General features: G+C 47.5%; 1 protein-coding gene across 1 annotated transcript; it reads left to right on the forward strand.

Moving 5' to 3' along the window:
• The first annotated feature begins 444 nt into the window (after positions 1-444).
• On the forward strand, positions 445-23131 carry LOC138579974 (serine/threonine-protein kinase SBK1-like). Its single transcript, XM_069650200.1, has 4 exons — positions 445-811; positions 12442-12633; positions 13467-13669; positions 22331-23131. Exons 1-4 carry the CDS (start codon positions 445-447, stop codon positions 23129-23131), a joined length of 1563 nt encoding a protein of 520 aa, XP_069506301.1.
• The last annotated feature ends 1537 nt before the right edge of the window (positions 23132-24668 follow it).

Genomic DNA, 24668 nt, shown 5'->3' on the forward strand with positions numbered 1-24668 from the left:
AGTTTAGTGCACTGCAAGATACATGTAAAGAGAACGCAGAAACTGTAAGTCACCTTTAATGCCAATTGAATAATCAGACTATGCACAATAGAGAGTTGGATGAAATTATGGTTTTTAAACAGTCCATAAAGGAACTTAAACAAGAAAAGAGTCAGTTAATTATAAAAGGAGTACAATTTTGATCAGGTTCACCAGAATATAAATATTCGGAAACAACAGAAAATGCAACTGGTTATGGAAAAATACCTCATAAACCAGGATAACAGTGTCCTATTAGACAAAGTAAATCAGTTGAACATGGATGCAGAGAAGGATCAGCCAGGTTCTCAGGATCTGACCAGAATGAGGGAATAAAATATAGAGTTTATGGAGTGTTTGAGGCAAACAGGAGCTGAGGTATTACAGGCAGTGCATGGGATAGATGCTAAAGAGAGAGAACATGTGATGTTAAAAGAAAAGTACCATGAATATGCATGCATAACACAAGACTCTCAGAAAGAAAATGAAATACTTCAAGATGAAGTACAGACAAAAAAGGATCGATTGGTGGCTCAGAGCAGTGTGTTTGAAGCCAGCCAAGCCTCAGTGTCAGATTTAAAAGTCCAACTCTCTGAATATAAACGGGAAATCAGGACAGAGAGAAGCAAGTGTGAGAGATCTAGCAACAAAATAGAGAAATATAAGCAGGCATTGGAACACCCTGATCATTCAGGGTATGAGACTGGGCCCTATGATAAAGGAGAGATGCAGCTCCCATCAATTAACTCATGCCAGTTACCTACAAACTCCCAGGTACAGACTGCAACTGACCGTATGAATACCGCTGATAGAGAACAGGGAAACTTAAGGCAGCTGGGCTTACCCAGGCCTATCCAAACTGATACAGAAGGCCAGTACTCATTGTACAGTGATTAATATTCACCTCTACCAAACAGAAGGGAAGGTGGGTGGACCAGTGTGTCATGGAAGACCAGAAACAGTCCTGTGAGTACTTCTGACCATGAAAACTCATATGATGAGAACATCAGAGAGTTAGACATGCAGAAAATGATCTTACAAAGGGAACATCTAACCCACTTCACTGAAAAAGAATAGCCAAGACTTCAGCCTAAGAAGGGCATTTTAAAAACCTCCACATATTCAGGTGAATGGGTGGATTTCCCCAAACTAGCAGGCGGGTGAATATGAATAGCTTGGAATTTGTGACCACTTATTTCCATGCGCTTCTCAAATATATAATTACCCAGTTAGTGCATGATTTCCATGAGGGAAGGACACTGGTTTGGATAATAGAACAAGCCACCAGGCTATATGAGGTCCAGAAACCCACTTACAGTAAAAATAACCCCAAAACCATCTGCCATTCCTGCCACTACAAAGGAGGCAGCAGTAGAAACTGCCCCTCCTTTGGACCTGCAGACGTGGTGCCTAGAAGTACTCCTCTTATAAGCCGAATGAGAGGCAGAGGAGACCCTCTGCCCAGGCCCAAATGAATGAAAGCCAGGCAGGGTACCTGCAAAATTACCTCTCTGACCCTGCTACTTACAAAACTGATACAAGGGTCCAAAACTAATCCTGGAGTATGTGTACACTCCCACTCCCATGGCACAAGGGTGGTGGCCAAATCAGGTAATTACTTCACTCAGAAATTTCCCTTCAAACTTATTGCAGGAGAGAAGTACCACTCCATCTCCCAACCTGAATCTTTTTAACAAGTACCCTCTTTTTAACAAGTACCCTCCAAAGCCAAACTTCCAAAACAATCCTCCTCCTTTGCCCCGGTCCCATCCATCTCTCATCTCAGGTGGTGGGCAAGCGGTTGGCTAGAAGGTAATTTCATCAAGTAAGATATAACTCCCTACTGTACCCACTTTGAGGCAACATTATTCAGGGGGTTAAATGGGTGCACCTATGTAGCTTAAATAGCAGAAAAAGCAGTACACCTGGGTGTGAACCAAGCATTAATACTCAGAGATGTGTACATGTGTTACGGATATTAATGCCCAAGGAAATAAACACCCTGCTGAGACGTTAGTACCATGTGTGTGGGAAATATTTACCACGCCTCTGAGCGTTTACTACTATAGGCAGATTGTGCACCTCTGTAGTATTAGTACTGTGGAGAAATGTACCCACAATTAGACATTATACCCGGGGTTAAATGTGCACGGCTGTAAAACCGAAGTACCAGAGAAATCTGTGCACTATACGTTTGTACTGGAGTTTTTTTTTCAATAACTTTTTATTAACATTTAAACATAAAAACTTCTTGCAGCCTGTGGTTTCCCCCCCTGCTCCCTCTTCCCCTCCCCTGCTCGTTATTCGCTCTCCCCCCTGATCAGAGAGAAGTTCTTGCTGTTGACCTCTCCTCCAAGGAATCTGGTTGCTACGTTGAAGGCCCTTAAGCCATCTTTCAAGTAGTCCCCCTTTGTGTTTCTGTGCTAGTTTCATGGGTCACTCTCACTTTGTGAATCGATTATTCCCAGCAGTGTCATCGCCCTGGGGCACCAGGCCCGTCGTGCTCCGTCCTTAAGAAATCTCAGTAGGGTTGACCAATCTGTGCTGAACTTTGAGTGATCTCCTTGGATTGAGTATGTTAGCCACTCCATTGCCACTATTGACCAAATGTTAGCAATCCATTCATGTTTTTGTGAAGGGTCTTTGGCTTTCCATTTGCACGCTAGCACCAGCGCTGCTGCCATCATCGTTATGATATATAGTTTACGCCTGGACTTGGATGACATGCTTTCTAGCACCCTGTTCAGACCTATCATTTTTAGGCCCGTGTTCCCCATGACCCGGGCTATTGTGTTGTGTATTCCTTTCCAGAACTGATCTACTTTCGGACACTCCCACCAGATATGGGCCCAGGTGCCCTCCCCCCACACTCCCTCCAGCAGTAACGCGAGGTCTGGAGGTACACTCAATGCAACTTGACCGGGGTTAGGTGCCATTGTAGCATCAGCTTCAGCCAGGTCTCCCTAATTTGGAGCGATCTGGTTAGTTTGGGGATCTACTTCCATAGTTTTTCCCACTCTGCCTCCCCTATCGTGCACCCTGTATCGTATTCCCATTTTTCCATATATGTTCTGGACGGGAGGGTCTTTTCCATCCTTAATGTGTTTGTAAATGGATGCCACCAGACTCCTATCTCCTGAGTCCGTGTTGAGATATTTCTCGAACGGGGTAAGAGGGCGAGACCACGCCTGCCTCATGATGGGGTGTGAAATCCAGTGCCTCAGCTGGACGTAGCCGAACCTCTGGTTTTCCCCGGGCCAAAGTCTGTTTTGCACTGTTTGAATTCTTTGACCTGGTCTCCGGTGAGCATTTCTCTCACCATACAACAACTCCTGTGTTGCCAAACCTCAAAAGTTGATGTTTTGTGCCCTGGATAAATTGTGGGTTATCGAAGAGAGGGGTAAGTAGTGATGTGCACCCTTGTGTCTGCATGGTCCCACGCTTCTCCCACAGTCGTAAGTATCTGGCTACTATACATTTGGGGGTTCTGTCTGATCTTGGATTCCACAGCCGACCCTCTAGATTTCCTCCCGGCACTGCCTTGTCCATTCGCCTCCATATCTTCTCCCTGTCGTCCCTCTGCCAGTCCCCAATGAATCTTGTTTGTGTGGTGATGTGGTAGGCCCTGAAGTCTGCCTCCCCCATGCTCACGCAGGAGGTTGTGTACTCATTATCTTAGCAGCTACTCTCTTTTTTGGGCCCATATAAACTGGTTTGTGATTCTTGAAGAAGGCGGTGGAATGCCTATCGGGAGCGCTGTAAAATAATACAGCAGTTGCAGTAAAATGACCATCTTTAGGGTATTGATGCGAGCCAACCAGGATATGGTTAGTGGGCCCCAGTCTATCATTTTAGATTTTAGTTTCTCCAGGGGTGGGTAGTTTGCACTGATTTGGTTAAGAGTATCCCTAGATATTTTATGGTTTTGTCGACCAGGGCTGGACAGCCCCACCGGGACACCGGGACAACCCCCGCTAGGCTTCTGGCCTGTAGGGCCTCTTTTTGAGCAGAAGGATACATGTGTTACACATCGCGTGATTTTCCTCGGCTCTGCCTGGGTGGTTTGCCTTGAATTGGCTGCCACCACTGACAAGCGCACCGTCATTTTTTTTTCTTCCCAGCAGCTGGACTGGGCCCGCGCCTGCGCAGGGCTCCCTGGGCTGGGCACCAGATTGTAACCGCACGTGCCCTGCAGAGGCACTGTCATTTTTTTTTCTTCCCAGCAGCTGGGCTGGGCCCGCCCCTGCACAGGACCTCCTGGGCTGGGCACCGGATTGGAATCGCACGTGCCCTGCTGCAGCCCAGGCTGCGCCCACAGTGCACACAGTGGCAGCGCAGGCCAGGAAGGTCAGCAGGGCAGGCTGCAGGCAGCTGGCCCAGGCTGTATGAGGCCTTGGAAAGTCGCAAGATCGATGTCGATTGACTGTGTCAGGTAAGCAAGACACTGAACGTCGCAATTGAACAAACTTTATCTCGAGATTGTGTGATCATTTGCTCGAGTCATTCCTCAAGTAAATAACTCCCCTGGCCTGTCCCTCTGTTAAATTCCCGTAGTCACTATATTAATTAGCTCGCATCAGCTGGTGGGTGCAGAAACGGGGGTCTCCGAGTGACAGCATGCCAGCCTCCATTGTCAGCCTGAATGGGCCTAACTGGCATTCTTAGGGATTTTGTTACTAACGGGGGAAAGCATTTGTACTCCTGAACATGGGAAAACGCTGATGTTGGTACAGCAGCACTCATGTTGTGCTGTTTTACTGTGAGACACATTAGGTATGAAAAGGCTACAGTGTGTGGTGGTATGCTCATTCGCCAGTCCCAGAATGCAGCATCACAAGAGAATGGATGAGTGGTCTCGAAGGAAGACATTCAACTCAATGGTTCCCTTCCTCGTAACTCAACCCCACTGCCCCCATGCCCTTCTCAAAGCTGCATGCATGTAGGATACCATGCATGCTTGTGGATGCACACACAGCGGGGCCTGCCCAAAAGCATATTCAGCGACAACAAATTACAATATTGTTTTTCTAACTCGGGTTCACTAACGCTTGTTTTGTAAATATAATGGTGATAAACAAAACTACAAGTTCCAGAATGCAAAGCGTGGTTGCCTGAAATGTGCAGAACTGCCTGATGTGAGACACTCTCCATTTATATAATCATAGTATTTATAAATGTCATTATACTTCTGTGAGTGCAAGGTACTCTCCGCACTGGCCCTAAGGTCTCAATAGTTATTTATGTCAGATGTATTGTTTTTTTCTGAGAAGTGTAGGCCCTCGGGCAGCAGGAGGGTTTACAATCTGCACTGTGTGTTCTGCAAATCAAAAATGATTAGCAGAGGAAGCACCCAGACACAGGTTTTGTGCTCACATAGCGTATGTTGGTTGCGCGTTCTTCAACCTAAAGGTGCTTCGATGCTACAACATTGCGCATAGCCAGTGGTTTAACCAATCATGTTATGTTACGCCCAGGGGAGTTGTAGAGCACCCGTCCTGACTGTTTTTCTGCCTAATGTGCCAGAGTGTGATGGTTGCGAGTGGGATTGTGTGAACATAAGCTGGTGGGAGATACGTGTGCTGGAAATTGTGCACACGATCTGTAAAGATGCTGGTTTATTTAAAAAAAGAGGTGGTTTTGTTCCCAATGTGTGCAGAGCCATACCACAAATACCAAGTGCTTACACCTGAGAGGAACCTATCAGTGGTTTATAATGTAGTGTTTCTGAAATTCCTAAAATAAAAGACTCAAACTGTGGGATTTACAGGCAAGGTTTGGGCATAACAGGAAACTCTTTGAGCTTGCTTCGTTGAAACCTTACCATCTAACTTTTCACTCAAAACAAACATTAGCAAAGTCAGCAGTTTTGGTTTGAGAATAGGTATTAGTCATTTACCAGGCACTGCTGTTAGATGCCCAGTTACTTGCACCATTTTGCACCTGTTACCATCAATTAATACCACCACGGGTGTGCCTGGACAAACTGTTGGCATTGCCAATGCTTGTTATATATGTCAGAGTTATGCGCCCATTTGGTGCAAGTGCGATAAATATCAGCAACTGCGCCTAAATCACCCTCTCGCCTAATGGGAGGTTCCAAATTGGCTTTCCCTCCACTGTGGCCACCCCGAAAGGGGTTCTGCCGTGGACTCTTCCATCCCATACCCGCCCCTTTCCAATCCCCCCTATGCCCCCTCGCTCAGCCCTGGAAATGGAAGAGGGAATCCGCTTGGGACCTTGGCTCCCAAATGCATGGTTGCCTACTTTCCATGTTTTCACATTAACAGGACCCACCGGTTGCAAGCTTGCAGAGTCCCATTTGTTCCATCTATTACTCCACCCGTACCATCCGGGGCGTTTAGCACGTGATGCTAATAACTATAATGCCCTTTTCTTCTGGCCATTACCACTCAGTACAAACATCAGTATGCCGCATTATTACTTAAATAGAACACTCCCCCCCTCACTCATTCTGTATGCTCTTTCCAAGGTAGTTTGCAGATAATATAGCACTGAGGGTGAAACTCTAGAACATGCCCCATACTGCAAACCCAGCACTACAATCCCAGGCTCAGGCACTTTGGTTAAGTGGTGAAGCCGGGATTTGATCTGAGTATGCAATTTAGGCACTTAACCACATCTCTAACCATCTCCAGTGAATACTGATATGTTTTAAAGCAGTGTCATTGCAGGCCTAACATTCTATATTTCTTTTTAAAGATTACATTAAAAAATACACAAATCACATAACAAACCAACCTTCTAAAATATATATCATTATAAAAGCATGTTAAGCAAAGGAAGTATGATTGTAGCTTTATTTTCTCCATCATAAAACAAGAAGGGCAGCTGGCAGGCCAGACATCTGTCCATGGATGGCTGGTAAAGTCAGGGTTTGGCAACAGGAGCAGGTAGTCCGGTGTTCTTGGTGATCTCAGAGGAGTTTCAATCATAATGCTCCTAATGTGGCACGTCATTGTCTGTCTGGGGCATCACTGCAGCAAGGGGAGGGGGCAGCCTGATGCTGTGAAGCACTGGCCAGGTGGCTCTATGTAGCGTAGGGTACTGTGCTATGAAACCAGACGCCCATGCCCAACGCCAAGATGCCTGCGTGGGAAACCAATCTCAGTCTAAAGCAGCACCCATGCACATTTGTGAAAGCACTCCCTTTCCCTGTTTGATACTCATTTTGCCCCCTCTTATATCCAAAAGCAAGGAGCCAGGAAAGTCCATTCACCACCCATATGCTTGAGGATCCAGATTGCCACCACTTAGCCTCCAAGAGTCCTTCTTTCTCACGAAAAGGAATCCCAGACAGGACACATTCCTGCCTATTCCTTTCAATGGAAGCTGACCTCTATGCCGATATGCCGTCTCTACACCACGACTTCTGAGCAAGAGATACTCCAGGGGCATTAGCAACGGTGTAAAGAGGGTCTTTCCAGCAACCTTTTAAGCAAGCATTGGCAATGCCAACAGTTTGGCCTTTTGTGTAGGCATTGGAAAGGCACTTGCCAGGCACCGCCGTAGTGGTATTAACAACCCTTTGTTGGTAGCAGGTGCAAAATGGCTCGAGCACCTGGGCATCTAATAGCAGTGCAGTGCCTGGCAAAAGTTTCTAACCTATGCACAATGCTTGTTTTTAACAGGGCTCCAGTGAAGGACACACAGAGTGCTTATAAATCGAGTGGCTGAAGGCAGGCCTGGTAAGACATTTTTATTACACCAGTAGCGTGTTTACTGCTCCAATTAAGTCATTCCTCCCTAGCTGTACTCCAATCCAATAGTTTCGACTTATAGGTGGCGCAAGCGACACCCAATAGTCCAAACTACAAATGGGAAAGCCCTCTTAAGCTAGTAGCGTAGATAAAGCGCTGCACACTTTTCACACCTAACATACTGTTATCCCTCTTAAGTCCTATGTTCTTGAGTGTGTGCCATTTAGCCTTCCTGTATATTTCTAGTTTTCGACATTATAAAGTTGTGCCTACAATGACCAGAATGCATATGATGTGAGCCTAACAGCCAAGACTGGCTGATTATTTCAAACGTCACAAGAAAAGTCTTTTAGTCATTGTTTAAGACTGCAATCTATCTTGTTTTTTAATATTATTAGTAATGTATGTAGCGCTTCTGCTAGCATCTAAGCGCTCGAACCCATGTTGTACAAAATCATCCCTTTCCAAAGGTGAGCGCCTTGCTCCCAAGCGATCTTCCCAGTTAGGCAGGACGTGAATAAAAAGTGCAGTCGTGCAACAAAGGTGACCACGTTGTTTTTATGGCAACCAATCGCACACAGTGCAGACTATTCTATTGATAAGTTTAAAAGCAAGTTGTATGCTGTAACGGGCCCTTCCGAGTGAGGTGCAAGAGAAATGGACTGTTCCCACTCATCATTACACACGTGCACCTGACATGATAACAGTAACGCATTGCTTATATAGCGCTACACACCCAGAGCTCTCGGAGCGCTGAAATACCAGAAGACATTATTATCCCACAGAGTGGCTCTTCACTTATAGACCTTGGAAGGATGAAAGGCTGACTTGATCCTGCCGGGATTGGAACCTGTCACAGCGGGATGCACACAGATATCAAGGGTGAGCGCTTAGCTCACTGTGCTATCTGACCAGCTTAAAGGGATGCCAAATAAGTGGCTTAAAAGAAACAGGATGGGAGTGGGGAGTGACCTACAGCCTGCAAAGCCCTGGTGGAAGGGGTGGAGTGGCCTATAGGGAACTCTGGAGATTGCCCACTAGGCCTCTGCACCCTGGGCCTCTTCCTTATGGTAATGTATTGGATCTCCACGTTTTCTCAAAGGAAAAGGGTTGGACTTGCTGAAAATGTGTACTATGGGGCCACTTTGAAAATTATTTCCAGGGCCTCTTTTGGTTCCCAGTCCACCGCTGTTGTCGACCCATCTGTATTTATAGGCCCCTCTGAGATCTTGCTCTGCTTTTTTCGGAAGGGTAAGGCTGAGAACCTCGGATTTGTTTGTATTGACTTTCAGTCCTGCCACCTGTCTGCACACAGAGAGGTGTCCGCTTGGGTCAAAGTCAGGAGCAAGTCGTCAGCGATGGGTGCTCCCGCCGAATGGTATCGCTTTTATATCCTCGCACAATCTAATTGCAGCGACAAATGGCTCCAGATGTAGTGCCTATATTGATATTGATATTTTATTTCTATCGCGCTCATACATAGGTGTTTCAGAGCGAGCGTATAGCAGGGGGGGCAAGGGGCAGCCCTGCTTTGTGCACCTCTCCACTGGGATCAGCTCTGAGATCTGACTGTTACTGGAGTTTTTTTAATTAATGCGCGGACGAAATGTGTACTATCCTGAGAGATTAATGCTGGGGTGACGTGTACCTGTGTGAAACATTAATCTTTTTTTTTTAATACTGGAGTTGAAGTGTGCACCTCTATAAGAGGTTAATACTCGAGTATTAATGCCCGGGTGCAATGTGTACTTTCCTGAGAGATTAATGCCAAGGTGTGGAGGTGAAGTGCACGCTTCTCTAAGAGATTAATACTCGAGTATTATTGCACGGGCGATGTACTATCCTGAGAGATGAATGGGGGGTGGGGGGAGAAGTGTGCCCTCTGGGACATTAATACTGGAGGTGAAGTGCGCGCTTCTGTAAGAGATTAATACTCGAGTATTATTGCACGGGCGATGTACTATCCTGAGAGATGAATGGGGGGTGGGGGGAGAAGTGTGCCCTCTGGGACATTAATACTGGAGGTGAAGTGCGCGCTTCTGTAAGAGATTAATACTCGAGAATTATTGCACAGGTAAGACGTGTACTATCCTGACAGATTAATGCCACAGGAAAGTGTGCCCCTCTGGGACATTAATACCAGGGGGAAATACTTCCATGAGGCACTTTTTCAGGTGTATCTCTGGGTAATATGGGGCCTGGACCCCTGGAGGTTTCCGTGGGAATCTGGGGCAATTGGCCGGTAACTTGCCTGCTCTCGGGGCAGCCAATGCTCTCATGATGGCGGCTTGCAGGGGTGAGACCCAGGGAGGCGCCGGTGGCAGCGCTGGTAATGCTTACTCTGCTTAGGGCATCCCTGGTGCACACCTGGCCCTGTGCCACCGTCATTACACAGGCCACGGGCGCCGCTGCACAGATGCCACCTGCGGTGTCCCTGGTACCGAACAGAAACTTTCTAACACATTACACTTTTAAGGAAAAATACATGTATCACTTTGATGATACACTGGTTGCAGCGCCGTTAAAGATGTCTTTAGTAAGTTGTGGATTTAGATGCATGTTATGGAGAAACTGCAGGGAATGGCGTGACCCGCATTACTGTTGATGTGCAGAAAAGACGCAGGTGTTATTTTGCCGAGGGCGGGAAACGGGGGCTTCGCTGGCTGTGTGTGCGCCCCCACGCCGGATCCTCTGTATTCTGGGTGGGACTGGGCTAGGCCCGGGCACCAATGAGAAAGTGTCCCTCAGTCGCAAAAATGCGGTTCCTTTTGTGACAGAGTAAATGGCGGCGCAAACTGTGTATTTTAAGTGATGTTGTACATCACACTGATCAAAACTACTCGCTGCAGAGTAAAGTAACTCATCAGACTGGCCAACTTCGGCCCAAAACACGACCAACCCTAGAAGGCTTACCCTCCACTTCCGACATTGACCTACAGGCCAGTGCTAGCCTGTAAGAGAGTCCTGGGTGCGAATGCCTCTTCGCCGGGAGAAAGGACGCCTCGGAAGCTGCGGGCAGCATGCCTGCGTGTTTCCTCATAATCCTTGGCACCCCTCATGCCCACGGCCGTGGCACTGTGGTTCCCTCGCTACCGTTTGCAGGGCGGGACTGCGCGATATATGGCCCTTATGGGGGTTCGGCTACTGAGTCGGACGGAGTCTGTGGAATTTCCCCACTGAGAGGCTACACTGCCTGCGGCCTGGACGGGGTTTAGGGCTCCTGGACCGGAGGCCTCAGAAGCCCCGTGTCAATAGCAGCACTTTCTAATCGGGGACTAATTCCCAAGGGGTTACGAAGCCAGGTGTTCTTGGCGCCATAGCAGGTGCACGTTTATATATTGCATTGGGGGGAGAGGGGGGCATGGGCGGAGGGGGGAGCAAGGGACAGCGTTTAGCGATTGCACATACATTCAAAATAGGTTTCCTTCCAAAGTGGCGTATATATAATATACATATTACACAACCTCCTATTATGTATAGAGACGGGTGACTGAGTGTTCATGAGTTGAAATAATAATATTTATTTCAAATTGTAACCTTATAGAGGATTATTTATACTCATGGATGACTCATGTTTTATTGACGGAATGAATCTCAATACAGAACACAAACTTTACGTTTCGGTTTACTTTGGGGTACGTTTCCCGCCGCAGGACCGGGGTATTTATTGGTGGTGCCTCAGATCTGCCGGGTCCACCGCCCCATTGTTATGGCAGCACCTCCACCCGCTGTGACCCAGAATGCACTGGGGCCCGGCCCCATCCTCACAGCTCTTTGGACGACCCAAAGATTGACATCAGTTGATGTTATGAACCGCCTCGTGAAAAGCGCAAAATCACATAAACATTTATTTTGCAGAAATAGTTTGTTCGCCAGTGTTTCTAATTTTCTGGGGTGCATTTTCTTGCACTGTTTTTTTCGTTCCTTTAAGTCTACTTTCGAGGGTGTTTTGTGCTCATGGTACATTTGGACAAACAGCACCATATGTTAACAACAAAGTAGTTTCTATTTTTATTGTCAGAAATGCCCACGTGTGATTTGTTGGTCAAGCTCAGTTTATCAGGCAGTGGGAAATACAACGTTTAACATAAACGGAAGTGACGTCACAAACCCGGATACGCTACATGCAAAATGGCGGCTATTCTAAACGCCTAGTAGGCATGTTGTAGCAGCATGCCCTTCAAAAGAAGGAATCAAACTATTTTGCCACCTCTCTTCCGTCTGTGCGCCGCCTTTTGTTGTCCCTTTTTGCACTCTGCCATGCAAATGATGGTCATTTCGCGGTGGAGGCCTGGTCACGCCTGAGTGCACATGTTCCCCAGTCACTGCCGTTAAATTACTAGGATCTATAAAATGGACTCCATAGTCACCCACGTGGAGGAGGCAGGGCTGTTTTGTGTGTGGGTTCTTGCCTTTGTGTGCTGTGCGCTCAAGTTATGCTGAGGGTCAGTGGGATTGTGTAGTTACACTGCATCCAGTGAAATTCCGCAGTGTTCTTATTAGCCTCTCGTTAGATGTATGCCCACCGAAGTTCCTCTCAAGCGGAGAATGTTATATTGTCGCCAAGCACTGTCTCCGGGGCATGGCATCAGAATGAGCCAAGTGCAGTGAAAGAGTCTTGGAAAGGTTTTCTATGGGCCATTTGCATGTCTGCAGCTTTTCTAAGTTACTGCACGTTTGCTGACCAATAGCTCCTTTTTTCCAGCATTTCAGTGTGAGGAGAAAAACTGCACCATGAATTCCAGCGCAACAGAGACTGAATTTATCCTGCAGGATCAGGTTTCCCAAATGTCAAGGGACCTGGTGGAGGTGGTCCTGGAGGATTACTTTGAGGTTCTGGAGGCGCTTGGCGCTGGGGCCTATGGCTCTGTGCTGAGGGTACAAAACAGGGCAACTGGTAAGGACAAACCAAAGCATCTAAGTGCAAAGGCATGCAGTGGCCGATACACACGTTACTCTTAAGGGTAATGGGTATTCAGTAAAACATATAACACACACCTTTCAGTCCTGCTCTCTAAAGTACTCTTTATCTACTTAACCCTGGATTGACTTTGCTCCATTATTCTGTGAATCGATGCATTTTCGGGCTTCCCACCCCTCTAGCGTGGGAATTAGACAGCCTGTGCTTGACCCCCTATTGCATTAGCTCTCTACTGACCCAAAGTCTGATTGAAACGGTGTCCCTTTGGCCCTTATGGCAATGATCCAGAGTATACGATACAATATGATATGGCATTTATAACGCGCCTGTACACAAGAGTTTCAAGGCGCGACAAGACAAGGGAGGGAAGACAGAGGAAGGACAAGACAAGTGCTCTTACTAGGCCTTGTGTCATTCAGATCGTGCAAGTGCGACAACGCAAAGTGCAGGGGAGTTTATTTCAAACTAACCCCACCCCCCACGCAGACACACTCAGTCAATCAGTCATTTTGAGTTCTAGGGTTAATATTTATGCATATAAGTATTCCTGTGTCTTTAAAAAAAACATGGCCGTAGATCAAACCACCCAACAGACGTCAAACCTCGGTGCAGTGGTCCAGTGGGCAACAAGCACCACTTTCTTGCCTTCAACTAGATATGCCACAGTGATTAACAGGCCCAATGGCCACTTCCTGTTCTCTAGGTGTGACTCCTGGATCTTAGAACAGATGCAGGCGTAAAATACACGTTGCATATAATGCAGACTTTGCTCAATTAACCATTAACTCCTGCACGCTCTTTCTTTGCAGACCAGACCATGGCCTTGAAGCTCCTCAAGAAAAGTCGTACATCGTTGAGTGGCTTTTTGGTGGAGTACTGCACAGCCTTCCGCCTCTCCTCGCACCCGTCTATCATCGGCTGCTATGAAATTGCTTTTCAGACAACAGAGCACTATGTTTTCGCCCAAGAGCTGTCACCTGTTGGTGATCTCTTCTCCCTGATTGAGGATCAGGTATGCGCACACTTACCTGCCCAATAGGAATTACATCACTGCCTCCATAACACTGTCCTCCTTCTCTCTTTTTGTAAATAATCGCAATCATGAGCTTTTGATGCTTTCCTCTATATAATGGCTATGCATTTCACCTTCTTTCTGTCATGCCGCGAGGCGGATGGAGCCTGTGGAGCCGCTGGCGGCACAGATACTAGCCCATCGCATGCTCTGCTCACCTGTCACGTTCTCCTTCAGCACCGTTCTAGTGTTTGCATGCTGAAGCGACTCGGAAGCTTAAAGCCTCCCGCTTCCGGATCGCGGACGCGTTGCAACGCTTCCGGTTTCGTTTTCCGAGAGTGCTGTTCGCTCTGTGCTTTTCGCAGCCTTCACGCTCGTATATTTTCTCTGTAGGTCCCCGATCCCTATCGGGTCTCGTTCCTCCTCTCTTGCCTGCTTGCTCCTCATAGCTCTGAGTTTTTCCCCCCTGTTTTTTCTGTTCCTCTCATCCCCCTTGCTCTCCTTCCAGTCTTCTAGCCCACCCCCCGTCCCATCTTTCCTTCCCTCTGTGCTCCTTTCCTTTTCTCCGTTCTGTCTTCCTGTACTTGTCTCCTTCTTTGCTTCCTCTGATCTTCCTGCTGGATTCCCTGTGTACCGGACCCCGGCCTGTTAATTTCGGATTGTCTACTCTACCGTTTGGACACCTTCTTCTGTTGCTTCCCTGTGTACCGCATCCTGGCCTGCTATTGGACTGCCGACTTCTCCTGGTTCCCTTTCCTAGAACTGGGTTTCACCCAGTGATCACCCTTTACCGCATGGACTGCCTTCCTCCGGAGCTCCTCCAGAATATCACCGCTGACCATCTCTTCTGCCCGGCCCCGTCTCAAGACTACCCATTACTCAAATCCTGAGTATCTCAGGGGTCGCTCAGGGTTTTTTTGTGCCTTAGGGCTTTTTACCCTTTTTGGCGTTCCCGGAGGGGGGTCCCGGGCACCCCTTTCGGGTAGCATGGTGGCTTCCTTCCGTGGCCGTCCTTATCTACACAAAAAAAGGAGCGACCAAGAAGAAAAGGAGAGAAGGGTACGGAAAGGAAAGAAGAAGGTGAGGAGCTAGGGGAGGGTGGAGAATCGGAAACAACGTTCTCTGACGAGGATATCTCTGATCCCAGTGACAGTTTGCAACACCAAAAGAGTGAGATCACGATGGCTACGCTGCAGCAAGTACAAGAACTTGTAGCAGCTGTCCAGAGTCTAAACGTGGAGATGCAGACTCTAAAGGCCGCTAATGCCGCCCTACAGCAACGGATGACTGAGAGAGAACGACCTTCGACTGACTTACCACCGCTTCCCCTTGTGTCGGGCAAGTTTGATGGCTCTCCAAAAGGGGTCAAAGAGTTCTTGGATGCCTGCAATTTACACTTCTCATTTCGCCCCCAAACCTTCGCCTCAGACCACGCCATGGTGGGGTTTATGATCACTCATATGACAGGTAACGCCCTTGCATGGGCCACCCCGCTTGTGAACCAGCCGGACCCAGTCCTGCAGGACTATGACGCGTTCAAAGCTTTGATGCAGCGGACCTTTCTGCACACAGAAAGCACTTTCTTGGCATCAGAAGATCTTCTGTATATATCCGTCAAGGAAATTCAGATCTGCTGACTTACATTACCTCCTTTAAACATGTAGCAGCCGAAGCCGGTTGGCAGGAGCAGGCTCAGTATGCCATTTTCCGGCGAGGTCTGAGAGAAGACTTAAATGATGAGCTAGCCAGGATTGAAAGACCCGTATCCTTTGCTGAACTCCAGACGGCTACCCTCCGAATTGACTTCCGCATGATGGAACAACGCATGTAAAAGAAAAGAACCAAGATAAATGTACCCCCTCTTTCAGAAACTCACCCGGCTACATCCGTACCCTTCCCACGAACCACCAAGGAAGAGCCAATGCAAATTGGAACGACTCGAGCCCCGCTCACACCAGAGGAACGCAAATGGCGCAGGGATGGCGGCCTGTGCATGTATTGCAGGGCATCTACACATATGTTACAGGACTGCCCGGATGTTCCACCCAGGAGGTCGGGAAACGCTCGCCCTCGGTAAGTGTTGGGACTCACTACCAAGGGGCTGGTCCAAGTCCTTATGCTCCTCTATCTGTCTCCTCGACGGAAGTCTCAGAGGACTCCCGTTTGATGGTTCTCACGGTTACTCTTCAATTAGAGTCAACTGAAGTGACTATCTTGGCTCTACTGGATTGTGGGGCAGCCGGCAATTTCATAGATACCCACTGGGATGAACAAAAGGGTGTCAAAAGAATTACCAAACAAGAAGACCAGAAGGTAGAAGGGGTGGACGGTGAACCATTGAGCTCTGGCTTGATCACCCACACCACAGAAGAACTTACCTTGTCGATACAACAACACTCAGAAAGGATCGTTTTTGACATCATCAGAGCTGCGCACTTCCCCATCATCCTGGCAATATGCTGGCTATGCAAGCACAACCCCAATATTGACTGGTCAAGAAACTTACTGAATTTTCAGTCCACCTATTGCAAATCTGAGTGTTTACCCGAACCCAAATTTGAAACTGTCAAGACTACTAACAGCTGTGAGACCAATGCCGTCCATTGCTTGCCCCATTACCTAAAGGAGTTTACGGAGGTAGTTACAGAGAAGAAGCCCATCGAGCTACCTCCACACCGTCCTGAGGATTGTAGCATTGAATTAAGTCTGGGAGCTCTGGTAACATTCTGCAGAATGTTTCCATTGTCATTAGAGGAGAAACAATATCTCAGAGAATATCTGGACAGCAACATGGCCAATGGGCTCATAAGGCCTTCAAAGTCTCCCGCAGGGGCCTCCATGTTTTTTATTACCAAGAAGGAATCCAAGGAATTGAGGCCATGCATTGACTATAGAGGCCTTAATACGGTCACAGTTAAGGATCGATATCCTATGCCTTTGATAACAGAAATCCTACAGGCTGTCCACGGAGCCAAGATTTTTACCAAACTTGATTTGAGAAACGCCTACCACCTTCTCCGCATACAGAAAGGAGACGAATGGAAGACAGCCTTCCGGACTCCGTTCGGACGTTTTGAGTATCAAGTGATGCCATTCGGGTTGGTGAATGCACCTTCAGTTTTTCAACGTTTTATGGACAGACACTTTTCTGATTTGTTATGTCAAACCACTCTAGTATATCTCGACGATATCCTAGTATAATCCAACAGTCCGGAAGAACATGAAGGCCATGTCAAGGAGGTTTTCTGAAGACTTAGAGACAACCATTTATCGGTCAAACTCGCTAAATGCGTTTTTTCAGCTTCGTCTATCCCCTATCTGGGGTTTATCCTGTCTAACCAGGGTATTTCAATGGATCCCAACAAAGCGTCTTCTATACTAGAATGGTCTTCACCCTCTTCGGTAAAAGAAATCCAAAGGTTCTTGGGTTTGGCTAACTTTTATCGGAGGTTCATTTCTAATTTTTCTCAGAAGATCTTTCCCATCACTTCACTTCTCAAGAAGTCCTCGAACCCATTCAGATGGTCTGCTGAGGCCGAATACAGCTTTAAAGACCTTAAGAATGCATTTTGTACTGCACCCATCTTACTACAGCCTGATCAAGATCTGCCCTTTGTCCTTGAAACCGACGCCTCATCAGCAGCCATAGGAGCTGTCCTACTCCAAGAAATTCAGGGAGTAGAGCATCCAGTTGCATACTTCTCGAAGACTCTTAACGACAGTCAAAGAAACTACTCTGTAATCGAACGTTAATTATTAGCCATGAAATCTGCCTGTGTGGAATGGTGTCATCTCCTTCAGGGAGGCAGACATCCATTTACCATCCAGACCGACCATAAGAACCTGCAGGTCCTGAAGCAATTTGAGTGTTATAACGCCCGACAGGTCCGATGGGCTCATTTCTTCGTCCCAATTTGATTTCCACATCACTTACGTCCCTGGGAGATTGAATGTGCTGGCAGATTCTCTTTCACGTCGTCGTGATTATTCACCGGATTCAGACTCTCCTCCTGAACGTATGTTCCCTAAACCCAAGTGTATCGGAGTGGTTTCCACGTTTGTCAGACAGGTAAAGGAAGATTCGGGAGGGCCCTTTTGAGGTTGAGAGGCATCCTAAAGATCTGGCGTATGAAATAAGAGATGGTCTCTACTTGGTAAAGGGCAGACTCTACTTACCCATGCCTGCCTTTCGCAAGAAGGCCTTGAGCTGGTGTCATGACTCTAAACTTGCAGGCCATCGAGGCGGAACAGGCACCCTTGAGTATCTACAACAACACTTTTACTGGCCGAGGATGAAGGAGGACGTGGATCGTTATGTCCAGTCTTGTATTGTCTGTCTTCGAAGCAAGTCTTCCCGCCAATGACCGATCGGATTACTTGAACCATGTGCAGTACCTGAAGGCCCTTGGAGCTCTGTTTCAAGCAATTTCATAGTGGATCTGCCCATTTCTCAGGGATGCACGTGTATTATGGTGGTAGTAGATTCATATTCCAAGATGGATCACTTTTCCACTTTGCCCGGAGTCCCTACAGCCGCCAGAATGGCTGAAGTGTTCCTCCAAGATATCTTCAGATTGCACGGAATGCCCTCTAAAATCATCTCTGACAGGGGCAGTCAATACACATCCCGCTTTTGGAAAGCCCTCTGTGAGCGGCTGGGTAATGAAAGAGCTCTCACTTCGGGTTTTCACCCGCAGTCCAATGGACAAACTGAGTTGCTAAATGGAACTCTTGAACAATACCTGAGGGGCTTTGCCAACTCCCAGCAGGACAATTGGTGCTCGTTATTGGCTTTGGCTGAATTCTCCTACAATAATTCTCTACATTCTGCTCTAGGGTTCAGTTCATTTTTCTGTACCTATGGCTACCATCCTCGGTCTATTCTTCCTGTCTCCTGTCTCTCTACCAATGTGCCATCTGTAGATTCCTCTCTCACTCTCCTTAGAGAAATACATAAGAAGGCAGGGGAAAGCCTTAGGGCAGCGCAAGAGCGTTACAGGTCTCAAGCCAATAAACACCGTCAACCTGTCCCTGGCTGGGAAGTGGGATCTCAAGTTATGCTTTCCACAAGATACCTCCCTCGATGGGTCCATCCATCCAAGCTTTCTCCTAAGTTCTTAGGGCCCTTCAGGATTATACAAAAAATCAACCCTGTGGCCTTTCGTCTCAAACTTCCAACCAGCCTTAACCGGGTCCATGCAGTCTTCCATTCATCATAGCTTAAAAACTTTCATGTCGACACCTGGACTCGTCAAGCTGAGAGAGTTACTATACCTTTGGCTTCCACTCAGGAGGAATATGAGGTAGCTCAGATTTGCGACTCCAGGTACCGCAGAGGCAAATTGGAATATTTGGTACAATTGAAAGGCTTCCCATCCTCGGAGAACTCATGGGAACCCATATCCCATATTACAGCCCCTTCCCTGCTGCGCAAATTTCATTTTTTTCATCCAGGTAAACCAGGGGGAGGGGCCATAAGGAGGGGGCATAATGTCATGCCGCGAGGCGGGTGGAGCCTGTGGAGCCGCTGGCGGCGCAGATACTAGCCCGTCACACGCTCTGCTCACCCGTCACATTCTCCTTCAGCACCGTTCTAGTATTTGCGCGCTGACGCGACTCCGAAGCTTAAAGCCTCCCGCTTCCGGATCGCGGACGCGTTGCAATGCTTCCGGTTTCGTTTTCCGAGAGTGCTGTCCGCTCTGTGCTTTTCGCAGCCTTCACACTCGTATATTTTCTCTGTAGGTCCCCGATCCCTATCGGGTCCCGTTCCTCCTCTCTTGCTTGCCTGCTCCTCATAGCTCTGAGTTTTTCCCCCCTGTTTTTTATGTTCCTCTTATCCCCCTTGCTCTCCTTCCAGTCTTCTAGCCCACCCCCGTCCCATCTTTCCTTCACTCTGTGCTCCTTTCCTTTTCTCCGTTCTGTCTTCCTGTACTCGTCTCCTTCTTTGCTTCCTCTTATCTTCCTGCTGGATTCCCGGTGTCCCGAACCCCGCCTGTTAATTTCGGATTGTTTGTACTCTACTGTTTGGACACCTTCTTCTGTTGCTTCCCTGTGTACCGGATCCTGGCCTGCTATTGGACTGCCGACTTCTCCTGGTTCCCTTTCCTAGAACTGGGTTTCACCCAGTGATCACCCTTTACCGCATGGACTGCCTTCCTCCGGAGCTCCTCCAGAATATCACCGCTGACCATCTCTTCTGCCCGGCCCCGTCTCAAGACTACCCATTACTCAAATCCTGAGTATCTCAGGGGTCGCTCAGGGTTTTTTGTGCCTCAGGGCTTTTTCCCCTTTTTGGCGTTCCCAGAGGGGGGTCCCAGGCACCCCTTTCGGGTAGCACGGTGGCTTCCTTCTGTGGCCGTCCTTATCTAGACCAAAAAAAGGAGCGACCAAGAAGAAAAGGAGAGAAGGGTACGGAAAGGAAAGAAGGTGAGGAGCTAGGGGAGGGTGGAGCATCGGAAACAACGTTCTCTGACGAGGATATCTCTGATCCCAGTGACACTTTCACATATGCAAATATGCAGGCATTTTGGGATTGGTTATGTATGGGGTGCAGACTATGATAAATTGTACCCTGAAAACTCTTTTACCAGATTCTTAGGTGAGGCTGACAGTGTCCATCCGAACCAAAATCACAAAATGCTTCTGTGGGCCACTTTTTTGGCAATGTGGGCCATTTTGATGAGTTACTTCACTATGCGGCTGATAGTTTTGACCAGTGTTGCTGAATACATATTCTTTAAATTGCACAATTTGCATCGCATTTTATCAAAAAACTCCCCCATGGGTACTATTCAAACAATCTGCCACAAAAGGAACGAATTGCCATTTGCAAATGTGGACCACATTTTCATTGGTGCCCAAGACAATTTTAGGCCCCAGTCCGACCCTGTCTATCCTTCAGGCTTAGTTCAGGAGGTACACCTGTGAAGATAGTGGGAGGATCAGTAACTCGATGTGCCTTGGTGTAACCAGGAAACTATGATGGCTATCTAAGCCAGTAATTATTTTTATATAGAGTGTCGCGTGGTGGCGGCTGGTGAATTTTTTCACTGGAGAGGCATACATACTTCCCATGAATGTACTCAAGGAACCAAACATAGGGAGCAAGCCCCGAACTATCCAAGCCCCTTACCACCAGACAATGTGTTAATTAATGGGCTAAAATGACTTCTCAATTTCAGTGAAAAATGTGGTTAAACGCTACAGTTCTCAGGTAAAGCATAAAACAATGCATTAGGTTTGAAGTCACCACCTGTGCACAGGATACTTTTCAAAATGCCTTTCACCATTGTATGCCCATTAAATGGCAGTATTCTGCCATTGTAAATAAACATTTTCATTCTGACAGTGCAACTTCATGTCCATGATAGCTGCGTCAACATATGCTAGTATTTCCACATACACCCATATTCATGTTTTCTTTGCACATAATGCCAGTAATGATATAATAAGAAAACGTGTCCATGCTGACTGCAAATATGTGACAGTGAGCACACACCTGTTGGTTTCAGTCAGAAAACGTGTCTTTGCCCAGAGTACAAATGCCCTTTCCCCATGTAAAAACACTGATCATGTTGGTTTTGACCTAAGCACCAGTAAAAATGCCATGCCACGTTAAAAATGCACAAATGCACCCCACCCTCATGCGTACACATATATTCATATCCCTTTATAAATGCAGTCACAAACCCATACATCTTTTCTGTCATTCAATAATTCACTTGCGCACTCCGAACATTCACACTATTTTTATTCACATATGCACACCCATTCATATACACCATTCAACACTGAATAATCATTCATAGGCCCACTTGCACGAACACCCCCTCATATACAAGCATACATAGATGCACACCCTCACAAGCCCATATACAAAAATGCTTTTTTGCCTTACCGCTGCCGCCTCCTCAGATGCTCTCTAGACCTCTGGCTCCAGCAATGCACGCATACAGGAACCAGGAATTACAGAGCGCATCCTGGTTCCTGAAATGCATGGTGCAGCATAGTGACTCCATCTCATCTCGCTGCCTAAAGAGACATAACAGTACAGGAGGTGCAAGAGCAACCCCAACACACATTTAGGCATGCAGTTCGCTGTATCCCCAATGGGCCATGCAAGGCTGGGGATGCAAGACACAGGAGCTTTGCTTGGCCTATTTGGCATTCATGCTGTGGAACTGAAAAAGTGAAGTGAAACCACGTTTCCCAGCTTTTGCTTCTTCCTCCAGATGGGTGGCGGGTCAGTGCCCTGTCATCCATTATGGAAAAGATGCCCCCCCCCCAACGTTGCACTGTTTGATTTTCTTTTTCGTGTGTATTAAGACATAGTAGACATTTTAAAAGGATTATATTATGAAGACTTTTGTGGGTTAGTGCAGTTTGACAGTGAAATTTAAATATTTTGTGAGGTAAAATTCCCTCAGAAATCCAGTTCCCTTGACAGAGAAGTTGAAAGGTCACTTTGCACTGTTGCCAGACCACATGTTCTAGGGGGCCCACCATGCTCAGTTTCTGAGTGAATTGTTTAGTTTACCAATGATACAAGTGTTTAGCATTCCAGGAGGAGAGCCCGGTGTGAAATTATGGAGCGGGAGATTACAGCTGAATGTGGAATTTGCCTGTTGGATTCCTAAAAAGTCCTGTTATTTGGCTTTTCAGGTTGGAATTCCGGAGGAGAAAGTGAAGCGCTGCGCTGTTCAGATATCCAGTGCCTTGGATTTCATGCACAAGAAAGGATATGTGCATCGTGACATTAAACCAGAGAATGTGCTCCTGATGGATAGGGAATGTCACCGCATCAAAGTGACTGACTTTGGGTTCACTCGCCTGAAGGGGACTGCCATCTCTGCAAGGTCTGGAACCATCTCATACATGTCTCCTGAGCTTTACCAACCCGACGCAGGCTGTCTGGAAGCAGAAGCTAGTCTAGATGTGTGGGCCTTTGGTGTGCTTCTGTTCTGTGTGTTGACTGGCACCTTTCCTTGGGAGATGGCGGCACTTTCAGATATCAACTATAGTGCATTTGTTGAGTGGATAACTGGAGGTGTTGACGCGATTCCTTCATGTTGGAATCGCTTCACTGTTGAGGCCCTCAAAATGTTTAGCAAGCTCTTGGCTCACAGTCCCACGCAGAGGAGCCGTGCTGTTGAAGTCTTGCATTTAATAGATCTTCCTTGGACAGTGGATCTGTACTTGACTGATGGCATTGAGGAGATCAACAGCACAGAGGAAGAATACAGCACTGAGCCATCCGCTAGTGACTCCATGTCATCTTGCAGTGATGGGAGCCAGGCTGAGAGCTCCAGCCCCAGCAGCACATCTTCCACAAGCTGCTCTCACTCTGAAAGTCACGAAGAAGCAGGAAGCAACAAGAGCATCATTGCAAGCTTCCTAATGTCATCCAGTGGGGGTCTTATTCTACCGCAGAAGGAGCATGTGTGGATGGTTTTGAGATGTTGATGCCAGGTCTATGGGGAGGGCACACAGCTGGCCACATGAACCTCCTCACAGATGGGTCATCTCTCTTCCTGGGGGCAGAAGTAGAGGTCTCCTGACTTGGTGTCCAAGTGGACCCTAAATAAGCCTGACAGTACACAGTACACACACTGTATGAACAGTGGAAAGAGCTGACCGAGCCAATGGGCATAGGAGGAATACGCCGAGGTGGCTGCTGTACCTGTCTAGCGTTATCTGTGTGGGAGGCACCGCAGGTAAAGCTGATGGGAGCCAGAAGTAAGGTAATGTACTGACCTAATGGTTGATTCCACATGTTATTTTATTCTTTAAAGCAACTATAACCAGTTATAGTCCCACAGCACACCGCCAAATGCCTCAATTTTCACCATGTTCGTTCTTGTCTGAATTCCAGACTTGCTTCTCATTTCTGCACTCAACTGTAGGTGACCCATCTTTTCAAGCGATAGCGTAAAGTCTCCATGGCTTATCACTAAAGTACGACTGGGTACTGATCCCGAATTGCACCCAGTACTTCTCACCATGTGGTATCACTAATCTAATGTGCATGTGTAGTTCTAACAAAGTGCCCTGAAGAGACCACAAGGCGATATACTTGGTACTTTAATAAACACATAAAACAATTCATCTCACAGCCTTACAGCACACACCTGTCATGCACCCAGTCACGCATCCACTCACCTCTCCAGCGGTGCAGCAACCTGCTGTGGGTCCGGTCCGGCGCCGGCAGGGGTTGCGCTTGCCCTCGATCTCTGTGCCTCCCCGCAGGCCACGCATGCCCTCTGCCACTCTGCATGTTTGGCGCCTTGTTGGTTCCGCAGCATTGCGGAATCCATGGCGCTATTGGCCCCGTTCGTATTGGGGGCGGCCAGGGCGCTTAATTTCTCGCTGGAGTCCCAGCCTACCTGGCCGCTCACGTGACCGCTCGCATGATGCTTCACAACACAGAAAGTGGTCACGTGATGCAAGCCTGGCGATCACGGGACCAGGAACAACGATCACGTGACCAGGAAAAGTGATCATGTGACCAGGAAGTCACAGAATAAAAGGAGCCCAATTCAGTTGCTCAGCGCTTCTCAGCTGTCCTGACGGCGTTTGGCGACTCTGGTATTCTGTACTTGCTAACCTTGATCTTTGGATTTTTTTGGACCTTGTTTCGAGCTCTGGATTGGTTTTGGATTTGCCCTCATTGGATTTGGTGATATTTCAACTGCCTACCTGAACTGCTGCTACTTTTGGACTTTGCTAACACGGATTGCATTATCTTCATGTTCTGGCATTTTGACGTTTTGGGATTAAGTATCAGGAATCAAACGCCTTTGGCTATCCTTGTCCTAGCATCAAGTTGAACTACATGGTGGACCCTGTTCTTATAGAGGTACATCCCATCTCCTCTATTTTTTCATCATCAACACTCTCAGGGGGAACAGTTAGGTGTAGAATTGTCATTGATCATCCCACGGGTAGGTGCCCATCTCTTCCTATACTTGTACACTGTTATAGGAATCCCAGTGATTTGGTC

Source organism: Ambystoma mexicanum, chromosome 3p (assembly GCF_040938575.1).
Source record: "Ambystoma mexicanum isolate Mex_15411 chromosome 3p, UKY_AmexF1_1, whole genome shotgun sequence".
NCBI lineage: Eukaryota > Metazoa > Chordata > Amphibia > Caudata > Ambystomatidae > Ambystoma > Ambystoma mexicanum.

What these genes read in the sequence shown, in the direction of transcription:
- LOC138579974 (XM_069650200.1), top strand. Translation starts at nt 445, where the DNA reads ATGTTAAAAGAAAAGTACCATGAATATGCATGCATAACACAAGACTCT. An exon ending in GGTACAGACTGCAACTGACC is followed by an intron (nt 812 to 12,441) that starts GTATGAATACCG and finishes CCTTTTTTCCAG; the next exon opens with CATTTCAGTGTGAGGAGAAA. An exon ending in TCTCCCTGATTGAGGATCAG is followed by an intron (nt 13,670 to 22,330) that starts GTATGCGCACAC and finishes TTGGCTTTTCAG; the next exon opens with GTTGGAATTCCGGAGGAGAA.